At 33.7% G+C, this 18,684-nt stretch overlaps 1 protein-coding gene across 1 annotated transcript in view; it reads left to right on the top strand.

The window, feature by feature from the left end:
• Positions 1 to 18,684, top strand: part of PCLO (piccolo presynaptic cytomatrix protein) — a 387,719-nt gene that overhangs the window by 214,060 nt on the left and 154,975 nt on the right. The window contains exons 7-8 of the mRNA XM_082632322.1: positions 7,060 to 9,247; positions 14,660 to 14,796. Of these exons, the coding sequence (XP_082488448.1) occupies positions 7,060 to 9,247; positions 14,660 to 14,796 (2,325 nt within the window). The remainder of the gene's footprint in view (positions 1 to 7,059; positions 9,248 to 14,659; positions 14,797 to 18,684) is intronic.

The raw sequence follows: 18,684 nt of genomic DNA, 5'->3' as shown, positions 1-18,684 counted from the left end.
TAAGCATGTTCTCACATTTTTTCACTGAGCTATCAGATAGGTGTTTTTGGTTTTTATGGTTACTGTTTCGATTCTTTTCTCTTAAATTATTTTTAAGTTGGCAAGGATTTCTCAATTTTAAAATTGAGGTTAGCTATCCACTTGATCTCCCTTAGTGATTCTGGTAATTAATTTCTCAAACTAAATACCTGTCATTTCCCCCTAAGTTTGTAATCCCTTTTTAATTACACCATTGATCCTTCTTTTGAACTCAGAGTAAAAAGCAACTTTTAACAAAGATCTAACATTTACATAATTTTTCAATCAGACTGGCAATTCCTTATCCTCTGATTTTTCCATAGTTATTGCAGCTGTGGAAAATTTCACAAGATTTTTATGAGGTTAAGCTAGAAAGATTAATCTTCTGCACTGAAGAGACATTCTTACAGTTGTAGGCATCTATTTTTTTCTTCCTGTTCTCTAATAAAACTGTGTTTTTTAAAACTTGGTTGACTATCTTCTGCATATTAGTTCATGTTAATCCAAAAGGTAAGAATTATCCTATCAAATACAGGGATTAATTTTAGGATCATAAAACAAATTTATAACAAGACAAATTAATACATTTTATTAAGTTGCTCAGATTGTTACCATAGCCTGTAATATCTCTTTTTCTTTCACCCTTTATCCCAAGAGCTCTCTTTTTCAAGACATCATCGAAGTCCCTGTCTTGTCCATTCAGACTAAGGCACTGTGACATACAAATACTAGCAGTCTCTTCATCAATACGTAAGCTAAATGACAGTAGATCAGTGATCTCTTTCTGAAGACATCATCTTGTATATCCTCTGACATCAGTTGTTTTCAACCAGTGACTGTTTTGCCTCCCTCTCCCCCTAGAGCTATTTGACAGTGCATAGTGGCATTTTTGACTGACAGGACTGGGGTAGGATATGCTGATGTTATCTGGTGGGTAGAGGCCAGAGTTTCCACTAAACATCCTACAATGCACAAAACAGCCATCCCAACCCCAACATAGAATCATCTGGGAAAAATGTCAATAGTGCCAAGGTTAAGAAACTTTAGTTACTTACATTGATGCTGGACCATGAATAGTCATAGTCTGCATGCAGGTCCCTGGCAAATTATATGAACACTTTCCATTCTTAAGTCCAAAACTTTGTTGGCGACTGTGTCAAGGGACAATGTAAAATGTTTTGCTGAAGCCCTGCAAGATTGTATTTTCAGTTTCTATGTTATCTGTGTGGACTGCCACATTATCATTGAAGGAAATTAAATTGGGCTGTCACAGTTTTCTCTTTGATGAAGCCACAGTGCTTGCTACCCAGTGCACTGTATTGCAAGTCATTGCCAATGATTGCACATTTACAGTTTGATGGTTTGTCCTGGTACTTCACGTGGTATTGGAGTAAATTTGACCACTATGTAATAACCCGGGTTGCCTTTTCCATCTGTAAAAAAAAAAAAAAAAAAAAAAAAAAAGAAAGAAAGAAAAGGAAAAGGAATGAGTGGAGATTTTAATATACAGATTTCAAGGGCTTTATATATTATATATATAATACATATTTAATTATAACATATATAGTATATATTTTACATATAAATTATATATATGTAATCTATTTTACATTTAAATTGTATTATTTGCTTCTCCATTTTTCCTTTTTCTGTTTGCATAGAACCCCACTCTGTATGTGTTTCCATCTCACAGATATTAATGCATCACCAGGCTGAAGTTAAACCAGATAATCCTGGGTGTTTCTCGGAAATTTACATTTTATACTATTCCCTCCACATAGAAACTATTCTCCTATTTCAGTCCAGTCCCTTCTTCAATACCAAGGGTTTCTGCTATGTCTTAATCCATCTTTCCTTGCCCAAGATGAAAGTAAATCCTTCTTATTCTGGGTCCCAATACACTCTTTATATACTCCTCAATTCACCTTCTGACTTTTTATATAGATGATCTTTAAGAGGTTATGTTTTCTCTAGAAAATTATATATTTATCTGTATCAAAGTATCTTATTTATCTATAAATCTATGTGGAATTATACTGTTTGGAAGTGAATCTACATTTCTCATTTTCTAGAAGTACAGGGACTTCATAAAAATCATTCCTGTTTAATTGAAAGAACAAACTTAAAAATTGAAGATATTATCATGATGAACATTGATTTCCAGTAGCAGGTATGGCTTTCTATATTTATAAAATGAAAGATACATTCCAAAGTCTCTCTAGTGATACAGTGATTTAGAAGAGTATCTCTGATAGTGACACAAGAGCTATTTAGCAAAAGGCTGAGGTAGTTTCTTCATAAAACATCCTAAAAAATATTCCTGATTCATGAGTTTTTTGAGAATAAGGTTTGTGTTCATTCTGTCTCTTACCTCTTAGCTCTGTGCCTTTATTATCCAGAAAAATACATTTTAGAATTATACTAAGCAAACTCCTGGAATAAATAAATAAATTGAATTTTGCCATATTTATTATATATAGCAATCGATTAATAATTTTGGTCTAGCATCTATTTTTGCTTGTTCAACTTTTCTCATTCTTAGATTAAGCTTAGATTATTTTAACAGTGAGATAATGCAGATATGTATATTTAAAGTCCTCACGATAGTGTATCCATATACTTTAGCTATTGTTCTTTTTATTAATAACCCTGACACCTCAGAGCAAGGAAAAATTTATTTCCTTTATAAGATACGTGGTATAAGTGGATTCCCCCAAGGAGAATGTTGTTTAAAATAACTTTGTTAAGAAAAAAAAAAGTATGTCATGAAGAATTTAGGGGTAAGACAGGATTAAAGACACAGACCTACTAGAGAATGGACTTGAGGATATGGGGAGGGGGAAGGGTAAGCTGTGACAAAGTGAGAGAGTGGCATGGACATATATACACTACCAAACGTAAAATAGATAGCTAGTGGGAAGCAGCCGCATAGCACAGGGAGATCAGCTCGGTGCTTTGTGACCACCTAGAGGCGTGGGATAGGGAGGGTGGGAGGGAGACGCAAGAGTGAGGGGATATGGGGTTATATGTATATATATAGCTGATTCACTTTGTTATACAGCAGAAACTAACACAACATTGTAAAGCAATTATACTCCAATAAATATGAAAAAAAAAAAAAAAACCTTTGGACAGCAAAACTTATGCTGGAGCTTGTTTGCTTCTTAACATTGTTACCTCCTAGGTATTGCAATTGAAATTAGATATTCTTCCAGTCTTCCTCAACCTCCATTCTATTCTTAGGACTTTCTGTTCTTTTCCCTTGGTCTGTTATTTGCACAGCTATTTTAAAATATTTTACAGTTACTTAGTATGATTATTTTTCAGATTAAGAGCACCAGATCTGTCTGAAAACTTTTACCAAGCTAGTCATCAAGGAAAGAAAATCTTACTAAACACCGAGATTTTTCTAGATTGTTGTTGTCATCTCTAATCATGGCCTCCAACTACATCAGCTTTAATGATGATAAACTTTCTTTTATACATCTCTTGATCTTTTCTAAGCAATTATATATAGATGATCTTTAAGAGGTTATGTTTCAGTTCTCTCTTTTGGGGTTCTCTACTCTTATTTTACATTATATTGTTTAGATTAGAATTAAATAGTCAGTTTTGAAGTTATTTATTGTCTCAAAAGGCTGTTCTTTTTAAATTATAAGTTGGCAATACATCACTTTAAATTCTCTACTATATTTCTGTCTGTCCTCTGGATTATAACTAATCTAGATTCTTGTTTTAACTGATTTACTCCTTAGCCAAACCAATAATGTAACAATAAATATTGACCTCTTCTACATATACAAAAACTGAGGCCCGGGGAGTTTAAGCAGTTTACTAAAGGTCTCACAGCTGGTAAAGGCAGAGCCAGGATTGAAACTCTAAGTCTGGCCTGAGACACTAAGCTTTCAATCAGTGTTACACTTTCTGTCATTTGGGAAGAATATAGCTGAGACCTTGATGAGTCTCCAACTTTGTTATCAAGAAAGAACAGCAAAGCTATTTCGATTTGTGGAGACTGAGTAGTTAGCTAGACTAACTGAGTAAGTATCTAGCTTCTACCAACCAACTTTGTCACTTGTTTCCATGACTCACATCCGTGGCACACAAAATATTAATAAGCATAAGTCATGGATCATTAAATATTTGCAACCCTGAAAGATAATTAGAAATCCCTAATACCTGGAATGTTTCTTTAACCTAGGATTTTATAAAACTGCAAAAAAATGAGCATGACTAAGCACACTCCCTCAAGTGAGAACTATAAACTTGTAAACATAAAGTTAAGAGAAATTGCATAAATGTGTGAGCAATAAAGAGTAAGAACTACTATCAGTTTCCAGTTCATTATAACCATTACTCTTAATACTATAGTCTTTTTTACAGATCCTCGTAGTTTTATCTTTCCTGTGTTTTCGTATGTTTCCTCTCATTCCACACAGTGAATTCTCGGAAATTCACTTCTTGATTCAGAATTTTTAAAAATAGTAACACACCAGAAAATCACAAGTTCTTCTTTTACCCTTTCATTTCTTCATTCTTTCATTCAACAAATATATGCACCCATTTAATGGATGCCTTCAGTTGTTTTTTTTTAATTAATTTTCAAAATGTGTGTGTCCAACCCAGAAATTTCTTTCATTCTCTCTATTTACTCCATTCCGTTGTTACCTTCTCTGTTCTGTGTGTTTTCTCTCTGCTAGGATCAGCTTTTAGTGTTACATTAATTCGTGCACGTTTTTAACCTCCTTTGGTAGGGAGGAGAATTCTTTTAACGTAAGACTTTTCAAATGTCTTCATATTATGCAATGCTATTACACTTTCAGAGTAATACACTTAAACACTCTTTCTCAAACAATTTCACAACCACAGTCATGTAGTACACATGAACATCTTAAATTTGAAAACTTAATGCATATACCAAATCTTCCAAATGCTAGTCTAGGAAAAGAAACAGTCATTAAATTCAGCCTCCTATTGAGCTCCATTATATTCAGAGAACTGAAAAGATTATTGTGAAAAAACTTTAAAAACAGAAGACATATATATGTTAGTATTTTGGAAAATTATTAAGTAGTTGTAAGATTTTAATTTTAATTTTATTACTATTTTATTATGGTCAGTTATTAAAAATCATAATAACATGTGCATTCATTTATTCAAAAAAACAGTTTTTTTTAAATATTTGGTATATGAATTTACCAATTTCCACAGTTTTCTGTGGAAATAAGGGGATTTTACAAGGAAATAATACTTAATGGATGCCTACAATGAGTACTAAATATTTTACACAAAGGTCTCATTTGTTCTTCATAACAACCCTATGACTTGATTGTGAGTATTAAATACGATGAAAATAATTGAGGGTGAGAGAGAATAAATAACATGCCAAACAGCTGCTTTTGTGGTTCCAATTCCCCATATTCCTTGAGATTTCTCTGTGAGGATAAGCTACGATTTCAAAATCACTCTGCCATATTTTACAAACTCACAACATTTATTCATTGTGAATTTGCATTCAGATATTTAAAATTTCAGAAATACACATAAACCTCAATTGATCTGTAGGATAGTGCTTCTGATTCTGATTTCTATTAAACAATTAGGTTGATAAATGGAGCAGAAAAATAACAGAAAACAGATAAAAAAACACCAAGGTAACAAATTTGGGAGTAGTAAAAAGGCAATAAAAGTAGAGGGTCTTGGGCTTCCCTGGTGGCGCAGGGGTTGAGAGTCCGCCTGTCAATGCAGGGGACACAGGTTCTTGCCCCGGTCCGGGAAGATCCCACATGCTGCGGAGTGGCTGGACCCGTGAGCTATGGCCGCTGAGCCTGCGCATCCGGAGCCTGTGCTCTGCAATGGGAGAGGCCACAACAGTGAGAGGCCCGCGTACCGCAAAAAAAAAAAAAAAAAAAAAAAAAAAAAGTACAGGGCCTTGGACAAATATGATATAATTAATTAGACATAATTCCCATATTCTTTTTGTTATTTTGGGGTCCTCAATTTTTGGTGATTGGGAAAAAGGGAAGAATTAAGGTCTTTGTATTATTAGTAAGAAGAAAAAAGTAAAGAATATGCAACTAGAAGGCAGAGGCCTGAGATCCAGTTGTGAATATGCTGCTACATTGTTGGGTAACTTTGAGTATATCAGCTTATTTTAATTATAGTCAAAATGATCTCTCATGTTCTGATATTCTAAAATTTATGATTCTCAAGACCAGTGATTCTTAGAATGCAAGTTTGTGACAAATTAACCAAATAAAATTGAAAATATCTGACAGCTCACTGATAAACTTTATCTGATTTTTTTAAAGATTTTAATGAGTTTTTGAATTGTAGTCATTTCCTTTCGCTTCATGTAGAAGTTACTAAAGCATTAAGAAGAAGCTGAAATTACTAAAGAATAATAGCATTGAAAGAAAATAGAAAATTCAAATAGTCAGAAAAATATTGAAAGATTAAATAGGAAGTTGGTTCAGATAACTCTTGGGGAAAAAAAGAGAGCGAATGAGAGGATTTCATTTCAAAACATTTCATGATTGGAATAAGAATTACAGTCACTTCAGGGCGTGAAAGTAGGAATGGGAAGATGGAAGCAAACAATTCAACAGGACAATGACCATCTTCAACAAATATAACTTAAACTTTAGGTAGTTAACACAAATACTCTGGGCATACCTTCAGTAAGTAATATTATGTATATTAAATAGGATGGAAATTGAGTTTTTAAGAGTTCTCCTAAGAGTCTAACTAAAATATAATCTTGCCTAGCAGTGTACTCTGTGCTTGATTTCAGAATTCACTTCTAATGTTACAAAGTTGTAATAATAAATAATCAGTTTACCAAGAAGAGGAAAATTATTTTTCAGTTAACTGCATTTGTGACTAATACTTGAAATTATGTGTAGAATTTTAATTTTATTATGCACTCATAGCTAAAACATATATGAACTCACTTTTATTTAAATGTAAATTATGTTCTTTTTGACCTTTTACTTTTTTTCCTTGATGATAAAGTACTGTATTTTGTTTACTTAATTACAGACAAAAGGTTCTCAAACCACGGCACCCTCTGGCACCCAGAAAAAAGTGAAGAGAACTCTGCCAAACCCACCTCCCGAGGAGACCTCCACGGGAACTCAGTCAACATACAGCACCGTGGGCACAGTTTCCAGGAGAAGGATCTGCAGAACCAATACGATGGCACGAGCCAAGATTCTCCAGGATATAGACAGAGAGCTCGATCTTGTGGAGAGGGAATCTGCAAAGCTTAGAAAGAAACAAGCAGAACTTGATGAGGAAGAGAAGGAGATTGATGCCAAGTTACGGTACCTGGAAATGGGGATTAACAGGAGGAAAGAGGCGTTGTTAAAGGAGAGAGAAAAGAGAGAGCGAGCCTACCTCCAGGGAGTAGCTGAGGATCGTGATTACATGTCTGACAGTGAGGTCAGCAGCACCAGACCAACCCGAATCGAAAGTCAGCATGGCATAGAGCGACCGAGAACTGCTCCCCAAACTGAGTTCAGCCAGTTTATACCACCACAAACCCAAACAGAATCTCAGCTAGTTCCTCCTACAAGTCCTTATACCCAATACCAATACTCTTCCCCTGCTCTTCCTACCCAAGCACCCACCCCATACACCCAACAATCCCACTTTCAGCAACAGACTCTGTACCATCAGGAAGTTTCACCTTATCAGACTCAGCCAACCTTCCAAGCTGTGGCAACGATGTCCTTCACACCTCAAGCTCAACCTACCCCAACACCACAACCTGCTTATCAGTTACCATCACAGATGATGGTGATACAACAAAAGCCCCGGCAAACTGCGTTATATTTGGAGCCCAAGATAACTTCAAACTATGAGGTGATTCGCAACCAACCCCTGATGATAGCGCCTGTTTCTACTGATAATACATACGCTGTTTCCCACCTTGGTAGTAAGTACAACAGCTTAGACTTGAGAATAGGATTGGAGGAAAGAAGTAGCATGGCAAGCAGCCCAATATCAAGCATATCGGCAGACTCTTTCTATGCAGATATTGACCATCATACTCCACGAAATTATGTCTTAATTGATGACATTGGAGATATTACAAAAGGAACAGCTGCTTTAAGCACTGCATTTAGCCTTCATGAAAAAGATCTGTCAAAAGCAGACCGTCTCCTTCGAACCACTGAGACACGTAGGTCTCAAGAAGTGACAGATTTCCTAGCACCTCTGCAGACTTCTTCCAGATTGCATAGTTATGTGAAAGCAGAGGAAGACCCAATGGAGGATCCTTATGAGTTAAAGCTTCTGAAACATCAGATTAAACAAGAATTCCGTAGAGGGGCAGAGAGCTTAGATCACCTCGCTGGTCTTTCCCATTATTACCATGCCGATACTAGCTATAGACATTTTCCAAAATCTGAAAAGTATAGCATTAGTAGACTCACACTTGAAAAACAAGCAGCAAAACAACTACCAGCAGCCATACTTTATCAAAAGCAGTCAAAGCATAAGAAATCACTAATTGATCCTAAAATGTCCAAGTTTTCACCTATTCAAGAAAGTAGAGACCTTGAACCTGATTATTCGAGCTATATGACTTCTAGCAGTTCATCTATTGGTGGCATTTCTTCCAGGGCAAGGCTTCTTCAAGATGATATCACTTTTGGCCTCAGAAAAAATATTACAGACCAACACAAATTTTTGGGATCATCTCTTGGCACAGGGCTGGGCACATTAGGAAATACCATACGGTCAGCTCTGCAGGATGAAGCAGATAAGCCATACAGCAGTGGCAGCAGGTCCAGACCTTCTTCCAGACCTTCCTCTGTCTACGGGCTTGATTTATCAATTAAAAGAGATTCTTCCAGCTCTTCTCTAAGACTGAAAGCTCAAGAGGTGGAAGCTCTAGATGTTTCCTTTAGTCATGCATCACCCTCTGGCAGAACTAAGCCTACCAGTTTGCCGATTAGCCAGAGTAGAGGAAGAATACCAATTGTGGCCCAGAATTCTGAAGAGGAAAGTCCACTCAGTCCTGTTGGCCAGCCAATGGGAATGGCCAGGGCTGCAGCTGGACCCCTGCCACCAATATCTGCAGACACCAGGGATCAGTTTGGATCAAGTCACTCATTGCCTGAAGTTCAACAACACATGAGAGAAGAATCACGGACACGAGGTTACGATCGTGACATAGCTTTCATCATGGATGACTTCCAACATGCCATGTCAGACAGTGAAGGTAAATTGGGCCTCAAACTACCTTGTTACTCTCAAAACTCAAACTCTTGTGTTTCTGCATGTTTAATTTTCCTTCTCCAAGGACGTATTCTACTTTTCTTGGTGCGTCTTTTGCATGTTTACTTCAATTTTATTTCTTGTAAATGGAAATTTTATCTTGTGTGTAGATTTTGTAGCATGCTCTTCTTTATTTCTTTTTAGTTTATTCTTTTACTGTTGTTTCTTGGTTGTCTGCTTGATTTGTTTGGTGTCCACTTTTCCAAAACCATTACCAAACAATTGTGTCAATAAAATATGGTCATCCTTTAAATCTATAGTTGGAAATATTTTCATTGTATGTTTCTTTTATTTTTTTAAAAGGCATTTTTAAAGTTATTAGTTTCTTTCAGTTTGTGAAATGAATAAGGTTTTGAGCCATTAAGTACTATTCTGCTAGACTCTGTAATAGAAAATTATTTATATCATTTTGTGAGATTGGTGTTCGTTAATTCAGAGAATCTTCTCCTTTTGAGAACTTTCAAATAAGTCCCTAATGTTAACATAATGTAGAGTTTTATAATTCTACTTAAATAAAAGGTTTGTATTTTAATCTCTCTCATTATGAATGTAATAATTGACAAGCTTGTACATTTTGCATTACATACTAGAAAGCTTAGTACTAAATATGGTTTTGACAGTAAATAACAGTATTATCCACATGCTTGTCAATATGTATGAAGCATTGTTTAGATTTTAAAATTGGAAATTTGTACACTGCTTTTGTGAATTTAGCTATTTGAGCTGAAGCCTTCCTTGTGTGTTCAGTTAGCCTTTTCCATGGCTTTGCTTTTTGCATTATTCCATTTTTTTTGCCCTAAATTGTCATTACTAGTTTTTCATATTGAACAAGAGATTTATGGCAAGTACATACTTAACTAAAAACTGGTTTATGGTAATTTTCTTTGTTTAATCATATAGAAGCATAAGGATTTTAGAAAATGACTTAGACCAAGTCTAAATTAGAAGACAAGTTTGGACAGGTACAGAGATGTGAAGTCTTGCCCATGCCAAGAGGACCCATGACACTTGGTTCTTTTTTTTTCCCCCCTCTGTGGAATACATTTGAATGTAGGTGTGGTTTGAGTCCTAAAAATAAAATACTTCTCGTCACATAAAAATGTATTACTTCATGGCTTTAGAGATTGCAAAGCACTAAGTTAACATGAACATCTCTTATTTTAAATCTAACATTTTCCCTGAGGACTTACAGGAAATATGTTTTCATGAAAAGGATTTTCTTTCTTCTATAGCTAGACACCAATATGATTTTAGAAGTTCAAATGTAGGTTTGATCAGGACTAAGGTAATCACTGGATCTGAAGGAGGAGAGACTGCTTTTTCTAGTGAAATTCCAAGAGACTAGTCACTTCCTGATTTGTTTTATTCTCTACAGGCTATTGGATTAACCATTTTTTATTGATAACCAGCCAATTAAATAAAACACTCTGTGTGTTTTTTTTTATTTAGCCGATTGTTTGAATCAATCTACGTAGTTAAGTAAGTTATATAATGCAGAAACATTTATTTTTTTTATTTTTTCACAATCCACATTTAACACACATTATATGTGTATATAAGTATATATATACAATGGCTGCTGCAGAAGAATAAAAAGGCTCTTCAATAATTGTATCCATATAATAGCAAAATAAAACAAAAACTAACAGGTCAGTCACATAACTAAATACGTAAAATCTGTGTGTGCATGATGAACATATACCTGGAGAGAATTTGACAAATTGATTTATTCATCACAGATGTTTTGCCAACATGGTTCCAGCCATACAGATGTTTCTAGATATTCCAAAATACAGCAGTCATTTACGTACAACCATGTAAAAATAACCAAATTTTTATTTCTCATTTATATGTTTGGATGATGTGTACTCATAGTCATCAAAGACTATGAAAACTTGTTTTGATAAAATATCAAGACACATCAAAGAATACTTATCAAATACAATTTGGCAAGTATTTGGAAATATCATCAGCTTAAAAACATGTTAATCTCCAGAAAATTATTTAAACTAATTTGGATGAGACATCATGCAGCATACAAAATTATGAAATATGTAACGATGACACCAGAGAAGTAAACAATTACAATGAAATTTACACAAAATCAAATTGAGTTAAAATGTATTTTTAAATTAAGCAGACAAGAAATTTAGTCATAAAAATCATGTTGATATAGAATTCTACAAACAAAAACTATAACAAACTGAATTACATATGTAATATTATGTGTGTGAATTGTAGTGATTATCTTTAAAAGATGTATGTTTAAAAATGTTATCTATTTTCTTTGAGTTTATATCTCATAAGCATATCACTTTTCTTCTGGTGAACAGTGGTCTGCTTTTCTTTTGAAATCTTGGATTCCTTGGGTAATTAAGAAAAATAGAAAATATTCTTCCCAATTACATAACTCATGACATTATAAACTCATGAAATATTAGGGATTTTTAAAATAAAAATTAACCAAATATATACTATATCTGTGTTTGAATGATACTAAAACAACTTTGAAAAGTATAACATTCCAACAGGCTATTTAGTAGCATGTAAACAAAGCAAATTTAACTGATTTCAAATTTTTGCGCTTTCTCTGAACTCAAACTCTAGGTTATAGACAACAGGATGTTTTTCAGATGTATTCTATATAACTCCAATTAATTTTGAAAAATCTCATTTGAGGTATAATCTAGGTAGGTAATTTATAGGTAGGTAATTTATATTGCTTACTATTTATGACCATCAGCTTGAAGTCTACAACTTAATATCCATTCATGGTTAAGAGAAAAACTAAACTAGAAACAGTCAAGTTGTATTTCTACAACCGCAAATATTTTGTTGAAAACGTTCTTTCAAAATATACTCCATGTAAAAAAAGAAAAAAGCATCGGTATATACAGTCTTTTAAAAACTTTCCAATGAATATTTCATACAGAATAGAAGTAAGCTGTTTGTATAACTATTGTTACAGTCAATAATGTGAATAATGCTAGACCCCAAAGTAGCTTTCTTGCATTTTACATTTAAGAAAAGAAAATATCAATGGCTTAAAACGAGGGGATGTTAATCTCCAGCAAAATTCTTTAATTTGGAAAATATTATTATTATTATAAAATTTAGTTTTTAAAGTTCGGATCTACCATGGCAGATCAGACAATTGTAGTTATAAACAATTAGCATTTATGTCCAACTTGCTGTAAATGATGAAGACAGAATCCAATATAGAGCATATTTATTTAATCTGGTTTTTCTTCATTGATCTATAAATTCCTATGCAAAGCATGCTAGCCATCCTAACTTGGTTATGTATAGAGTCATTATAAGACATAACAGACAATCAAAGTATGTCATCAGAATCAGAAATAAATTGACAAAATTTATATCAGGTTGAGATTCAGCCTTATCTGTATAGACACAACCAAGGAAACATTTTAAAGGGTTGTTATTTTAAATGCATTAAGCAAAGTTGTATATTCAAGTGAAATCATGTAGTGCATTATCTAAGATAGTCATTTATTAAAATCAGTATAGACTATTTTTTATGAGAAATAAGTAATAGAGATATACAAAAATTACTATAAAATGATGTTAGTGTGTTTGTTGATAATCTAATAAGTTTTAGAGATTAAATAACAGATTTTCTATTTACTTATCAAGTTTATATTAAATATTTCTTTCATAAATTTAGTCACTTGGTGTCAAATTAAAACTATGAAAAACCATAATAAATATTGAGTAGATTGTGAGAAAAGATAGTGTAACTATTAATGAGACTCAAGGGACAAATTAATATTTATTTTAACATGTGCTTATCATAATTTAGGATATTTAGCTTTCTTTAGTTGATGACTAATTTTCCTATGTTTCATTCATTTCCTGAATATTTAATGAATATTACGGCATTTGCAAGGCATTGTTTTTAGTATTGAGGGAGAAAAAAAAACAACAACAAAAGAAGACATGAGCCTTACCCTCAAGCAGCTTAGAGTCTAATAGGGGAGATCAGATAAGTACATATGCAACCACAAACCAGGTATGTATCGTATTTCCTCAAATCTAAGACTGACTAAATTATGACACATCATCTATCATTCTGTGTTTATTCGGGAAAAGTGCTGTGGTTAATCAGTGGCGTTGACCACGATCACGGGAGGTGTAGAGGTGAGTAATGCTGTATATGCTATGGGTTTACCAGCCCTGCCAGTAAAGAACTAATGGAAATTGCCTGGGAAAAAGTCTTGGGAGAAAGTAATAGAAGAGAAGTCAGTGATGTAGACAGAAAGAGAACTGTAATGAGTTAGAGAGGAACACTCAGTAGTACGGCATTGTAGAAGCTAGAGTTTCAAGAAGGCATAGGTTGATAGCATCATCAACAGATCTTTCAGGATGAGCACCTGAGAAGGGGTACTCCATCTGCCATTTTAGGAAGCAATAATGTATTTCCAGAGACTATTAATTAGGGATCCTTTTACAAAGAATAAAGTTATATAAAGTCAAATTCTGTATATTAGGTAAACAGTGATTTGGGGGCACTAAATAAGAAAAAGACCTTGGAAGTACTAAGAACTGAATGGGATGAAATTTTTTAAATAATATTTATATACTGAAATATGGTTGTATTTTCAAAAAAGTATTTTAAGATGTCAAGTTTTGGCACATTTTAAGTACAAAAAGCAGTTAACCAACTCTTTAATTCCTAAATATGTGAGCCCACAGAAAATAATTAATTTTTAATGAAAAATGCTAATAGATATATTTTTAGTATTAGGCTACCAGGTGATTATGGCACACATGTTCCTAGCAATGATACCTGGGATTCTCCTAAAAATAAATGCTTTTGTTAATTTATGGATGTCATAGAAATGTCATGTTTTCAAAAAATGCTCACTTGATGTCCAAAGCCATAGTGGTACTGGGTTGATATGAGAGTGGGAAAATAACAGAATCTTCTGTATTCAAGGAATATATTTTCCTTGGATTTTGGTGATGGGTAGTGGGGAGAGGTGAGGAGGTAGAACTGATGGACTGAGGTTGAATAGAATGACCTTTGAGAAATATTCATTGTTCATTTATTTATTCAATCACTGTCTAAATTTCTTCTTTCACCTAATCTAAATTTAAATTTTATTTTGCTTTGAAAAGTTTCACAGGTGGTACATTATTTTTTCTAGGTTATTCCATGGTACAAAATTTTTAACATAATATTGGAAATGATTTTTCTGATCCTGTTGGGAATTGTGCTTGAAATGCATGAATGATTAATAAGCCTGGAGCATGTTGCTACTTCAGAACATCTGCTGCCCTCTGTCATCTGTATTTGTTAGAGTTGCAATGTTTGATGTTTCCTTGGTCTTCAAAGCCTATCACCTGCGTCGTGAGGAAACAGATTGGTTTGACAAACCCAGGGAGTCTCGTTTGGAAAATGGACATGGTCTGGATCGAAAACTGCCAGAAAGGTTGGTCCACTCTAGACCACTCAGTCAACATCAAGAGCAAGTAAGTGCTATATTGAGCAATCTCTTTCAGATTTATTTTTTTAAAAAAAAGATTCATTTCATCCTAAAATGGTCTCACTTATCCTGCAATGAATGGGACTTTTGTCAATCCAGTTCACAAATGATTTTTCTTTTCAGTATCTTAAAGTACTAAGTAACCTTTCTTCATCAGCCATGACTGACATCGCAGCATAACCATGATGCTTCTACCAAGGCAATTTAAGCGATTTTTTACCTCTAACAGATAATTAAGTTTGTACAACATACCCAACACTGCCATACACAGAGAATACATGAAACTCCTAAAGAGCTTACAGAATATTGGGTGAAATAGATTTGGGTAATTTCAGTGTTCTCCAATAACAGTATGTTCAGGTGTCAAGCAAATAAGAGGATGACCAAACCAAGTCACCTGGGGACAGGGAAGGCGTCAGTTGGGGGTGAAGGGATGATGTTTTAGGGTCTATTATGTGGAAGTGTTTTTTTGTTTTACATTCATTTTTGGATTTTATCTTCAGAACAACTTTCGTAAAGTATGTTTTATTAATACCTATTTGTAGGTGAAAAACTTAAACTTAGAGGTGCTATTCACTATTACATAAATATAATATCATAATTCATTATCTTATTCACTTTAGAAAAAATGTGGTGATGTTTGAATTGAATTTTGATAGATCTTACTAGATTAACAGTTGGATAACCTGAGGGAGATTCCTCTGGTAAGCCATGTGGCCTTAAATCAGTTGCCTTAACAGATCAGATCTTTGCAGGCTGTATATTCATTATGATCATTAAAATACTCACAAAGAGATAGTTACTTATATCATGTACATTAACTCCTAAATCATCCCTGTCTGATTAACGATTCACTGATGTAAATGACAGCTATATTTTGAACAACACAGAAGAACCATATGAATTTACTATAATTCAGTGTTTGTCACATTAAGGTGTAAAAGAAAACAAGACTTTTACATGTATAAGTACTGTCTAAAAGATATTATCTATGGTCTTAGATTTGATTTTTTCCTAACCAGTTTCAGTTTTCATAGACAAATTTCCAGCTGATTAGAATTTTCTTTTCTCAGAATTTTGTTCTAAATTTTTCAGAATTGTTCTGAATGTTTTCTCAGAATTTTATTTTGTTTTTCTAGATGCTATCATATTTTATAGAAATCTGTTCTTCTCTGTATATTGTAAGTATTGTAGATCTAGAATAGATCTAGCTCAGAAGTGGGAAAGTTAAAGGATTAAAATCATTCTGAACATGTTTAAAAATTTCAGTTTACCTGTTATCTACAATTACTAAAACAATCAATTTGTCAATTTTTTTTTATTACAGGAATCTCTCTGTAATGACTTACTTGTTATATCTTACCCATCTTGTTTGCTTCTCTGAAGTTTACTATTTCTGACAAACCTAGATCAAGTTAATGAAAACACAGATCCTTTAAAGAAATCCTAATAAGATGAACTATAAAAACTGAAGAACTAAAAAAAATAATAACTTCCATACAATTATTTCCCAAAACTTCTGAGGATCCAATCAGAATAGTCTTGTCCAACTAATTTATCCAACTAATATTATACAGGATAATTTTAAAATAATCTGCCCATCCCCAAAAATATTTTCTAAAATTTATTTTATTGTATGTAGATTAAACATAAATATTCCTAATGACTTTTTTGTTCATAATTTTCTGTTACATCTACAGATTTATGATTTTGGTTCACTGAAGCCATAGCACATCATCTTTAAATATATAATTATAGAGCAATATAATACCAAAATTAGAGTGGCTATATTTGAGAATCATTTAATTAATTTCTCTCTATGTTTGATAACATAGAAAATGTAAGGGTCCTTGTTAGAATTATATACTGGTAAATGTAATAATGTGTATTGTCTTGCTAAAAGTTATTTTTTACATTTGCATTTTGTTATATAACATACAAACAAAAAAAAACTGCAATACTCAAAACTGAAAATATGTAGAATTATAAACTAGTTATAAAGTGAACAGCCATATAACCACCACACAAACAAAAAAGCGAGGATTTTCTGCCCACTGAAACCTCCAAGTGCCCTTTGCAGATTGTAATTTTCAACCTCTCCCAAACAAGTAGCAAATATACTGACTTTTGTGACAATAATTTCTTTGTTTTGCTTTATAGATTTCTCTAAATAAAAGCTTTATTGAAGACAACATATGCTTTAATTACATTTATATAAAGTTCAAAATTCATGCTTTTTTGCATTAATATTTATCTTCAAATACTGTCTTCCTCATTAACTCATCAAAACTATATTTTGGTATAGAAGGATTGCAAAATAGCATTCTTGTTTCAGTCACTTCTTTGCATATTTAATCACAAAAAAGGTAATATTGAACTCTTGGTACCAATAAGTCCAGCTGCTTTTATTTGAAAACTTATGCATAATAAGAATTTATGTTCATAAAATGCTCTGGAGGCAGAAGTAATAAAACCAAATTGACTAATGCAAGCACTAATTTGTCTGCTTTAAAAATATTTAATGTAAACATACATTAGAGAAATTGAAGAGTATTTCTGAAGTTAGAGTCAAAATCATATAAACCATAAAAATAAACCCAATCTGCAAAACTGTATTTGTTTCCTTTCAAATATATATATTTATGTTTAACCTCTGCACTGTTCAGTAGAAATTCAACTCTGCTTTGTGAATTGAACAGATCACCTGACTCCTTTCTCTTTATTTTTTTTTTAAATTTTTTTCAGTCTCTTCATCTATAAATAGGACTAATACCCTTCACAGGGTTGTTAGAAAGGTCAACATTTCTCTACTAGTACAAAATGCCTTCACTCTGCAGTAATGCCCATGCCTTGTGCAATTCCCATGCAACTGCTATATTGCGGTACATTGAGCTCCTCTGGAAGAGCCACTCTTTCTCTTTCTTCTGGGCTTTTGAATGTCTTGTTTCCTCTTCCTGAACATTCCCCCTCCTCTCTTCGCTTGGCTAACCCTATTCATCACTGAGGTCTCCATGTACATGCCTCATCTTGCAAGGAGCCTTCTCTGACACTACCACCACCACCTCCCCACAGGTGTTCTTCCTTTGTGCTCCAGTAGCACTCCACGCATTGTGTCTTGGTCTACGGGCTTTTAGAGAGCAAGTGCTCTCTCTTCCATCCACCATGGTATATGTGCAGTGCCTAACACAGGGCTTGGATCCCCAGAAGGGCACTCTGTCCCCTGCATCTGTCATACAAGGTATTTAGGTGAGAGAAAGCATGAATGTCTGTATAAATAAAAGATATATTAACACAAGAGTTGTTACTTCATAAGTATGAAGGGCCAGTTCGTGAACATAATTTCTCTTGAAATATTTGTAGGTAGGGAAGAGGAAGAACCCTTTTTCTGGGTGGCATACAGGTGATAGTTCTGTCAATGCAGAATCATCAAAAGACTATGCTATCAGAAACCTGGCTCTTGGGGAGAGGTATGAGGCACTACTTGACATCAGTCCCGCCCTCTGGCCTTGTTCCTACTCTTAGTTGGCAGAAGCAACACCTGCCCTTAGACTTCATCTGCTAGAGAACTCTCTCAACAATTGCCTGCGTTGGCTAGAAAAAAGCCAATATCCAGCTAGTGCAAATGTGGGAGATGGATACTTCTGCTTTCCTCAGACTCTTGGTCACATTGATCAAAAATTGAGGCAGTTTAATGTTTTTAATTGATTAAATGAATTCATGAAGCTGAAATTACAGGAGATCCTATGAGATGCTCTGAAAGCAATATTCATGGAAATGAAGATGCTTAACATCCCTTCTACTTAATATCATCATAGATACATATTGAAAGGCAGTAGGGACTAGTTGATAAAACTGATGAAACATTTGGGAAACC

The sequence above is a fragment of the Mesoplodon mirus genome, assembly GCF_964341445.2.
Source record: "Mesoplodon mirus genome assembly, chromosome: 9".
In the NCBI taxonomy this organism is placed as follows: domain Eukaryota; kingdom Metazoa; phylum Chordata; class Mammalia; order Artiodactyla; family Ziphiidae; genus Mesoplodon; species Mesoplodon mirus.
The sequence above is the reverse complement of the archived record's forward strand: the minus strand, read 5'-3'. Positions and strand labels throughout refer to the sequence as shown.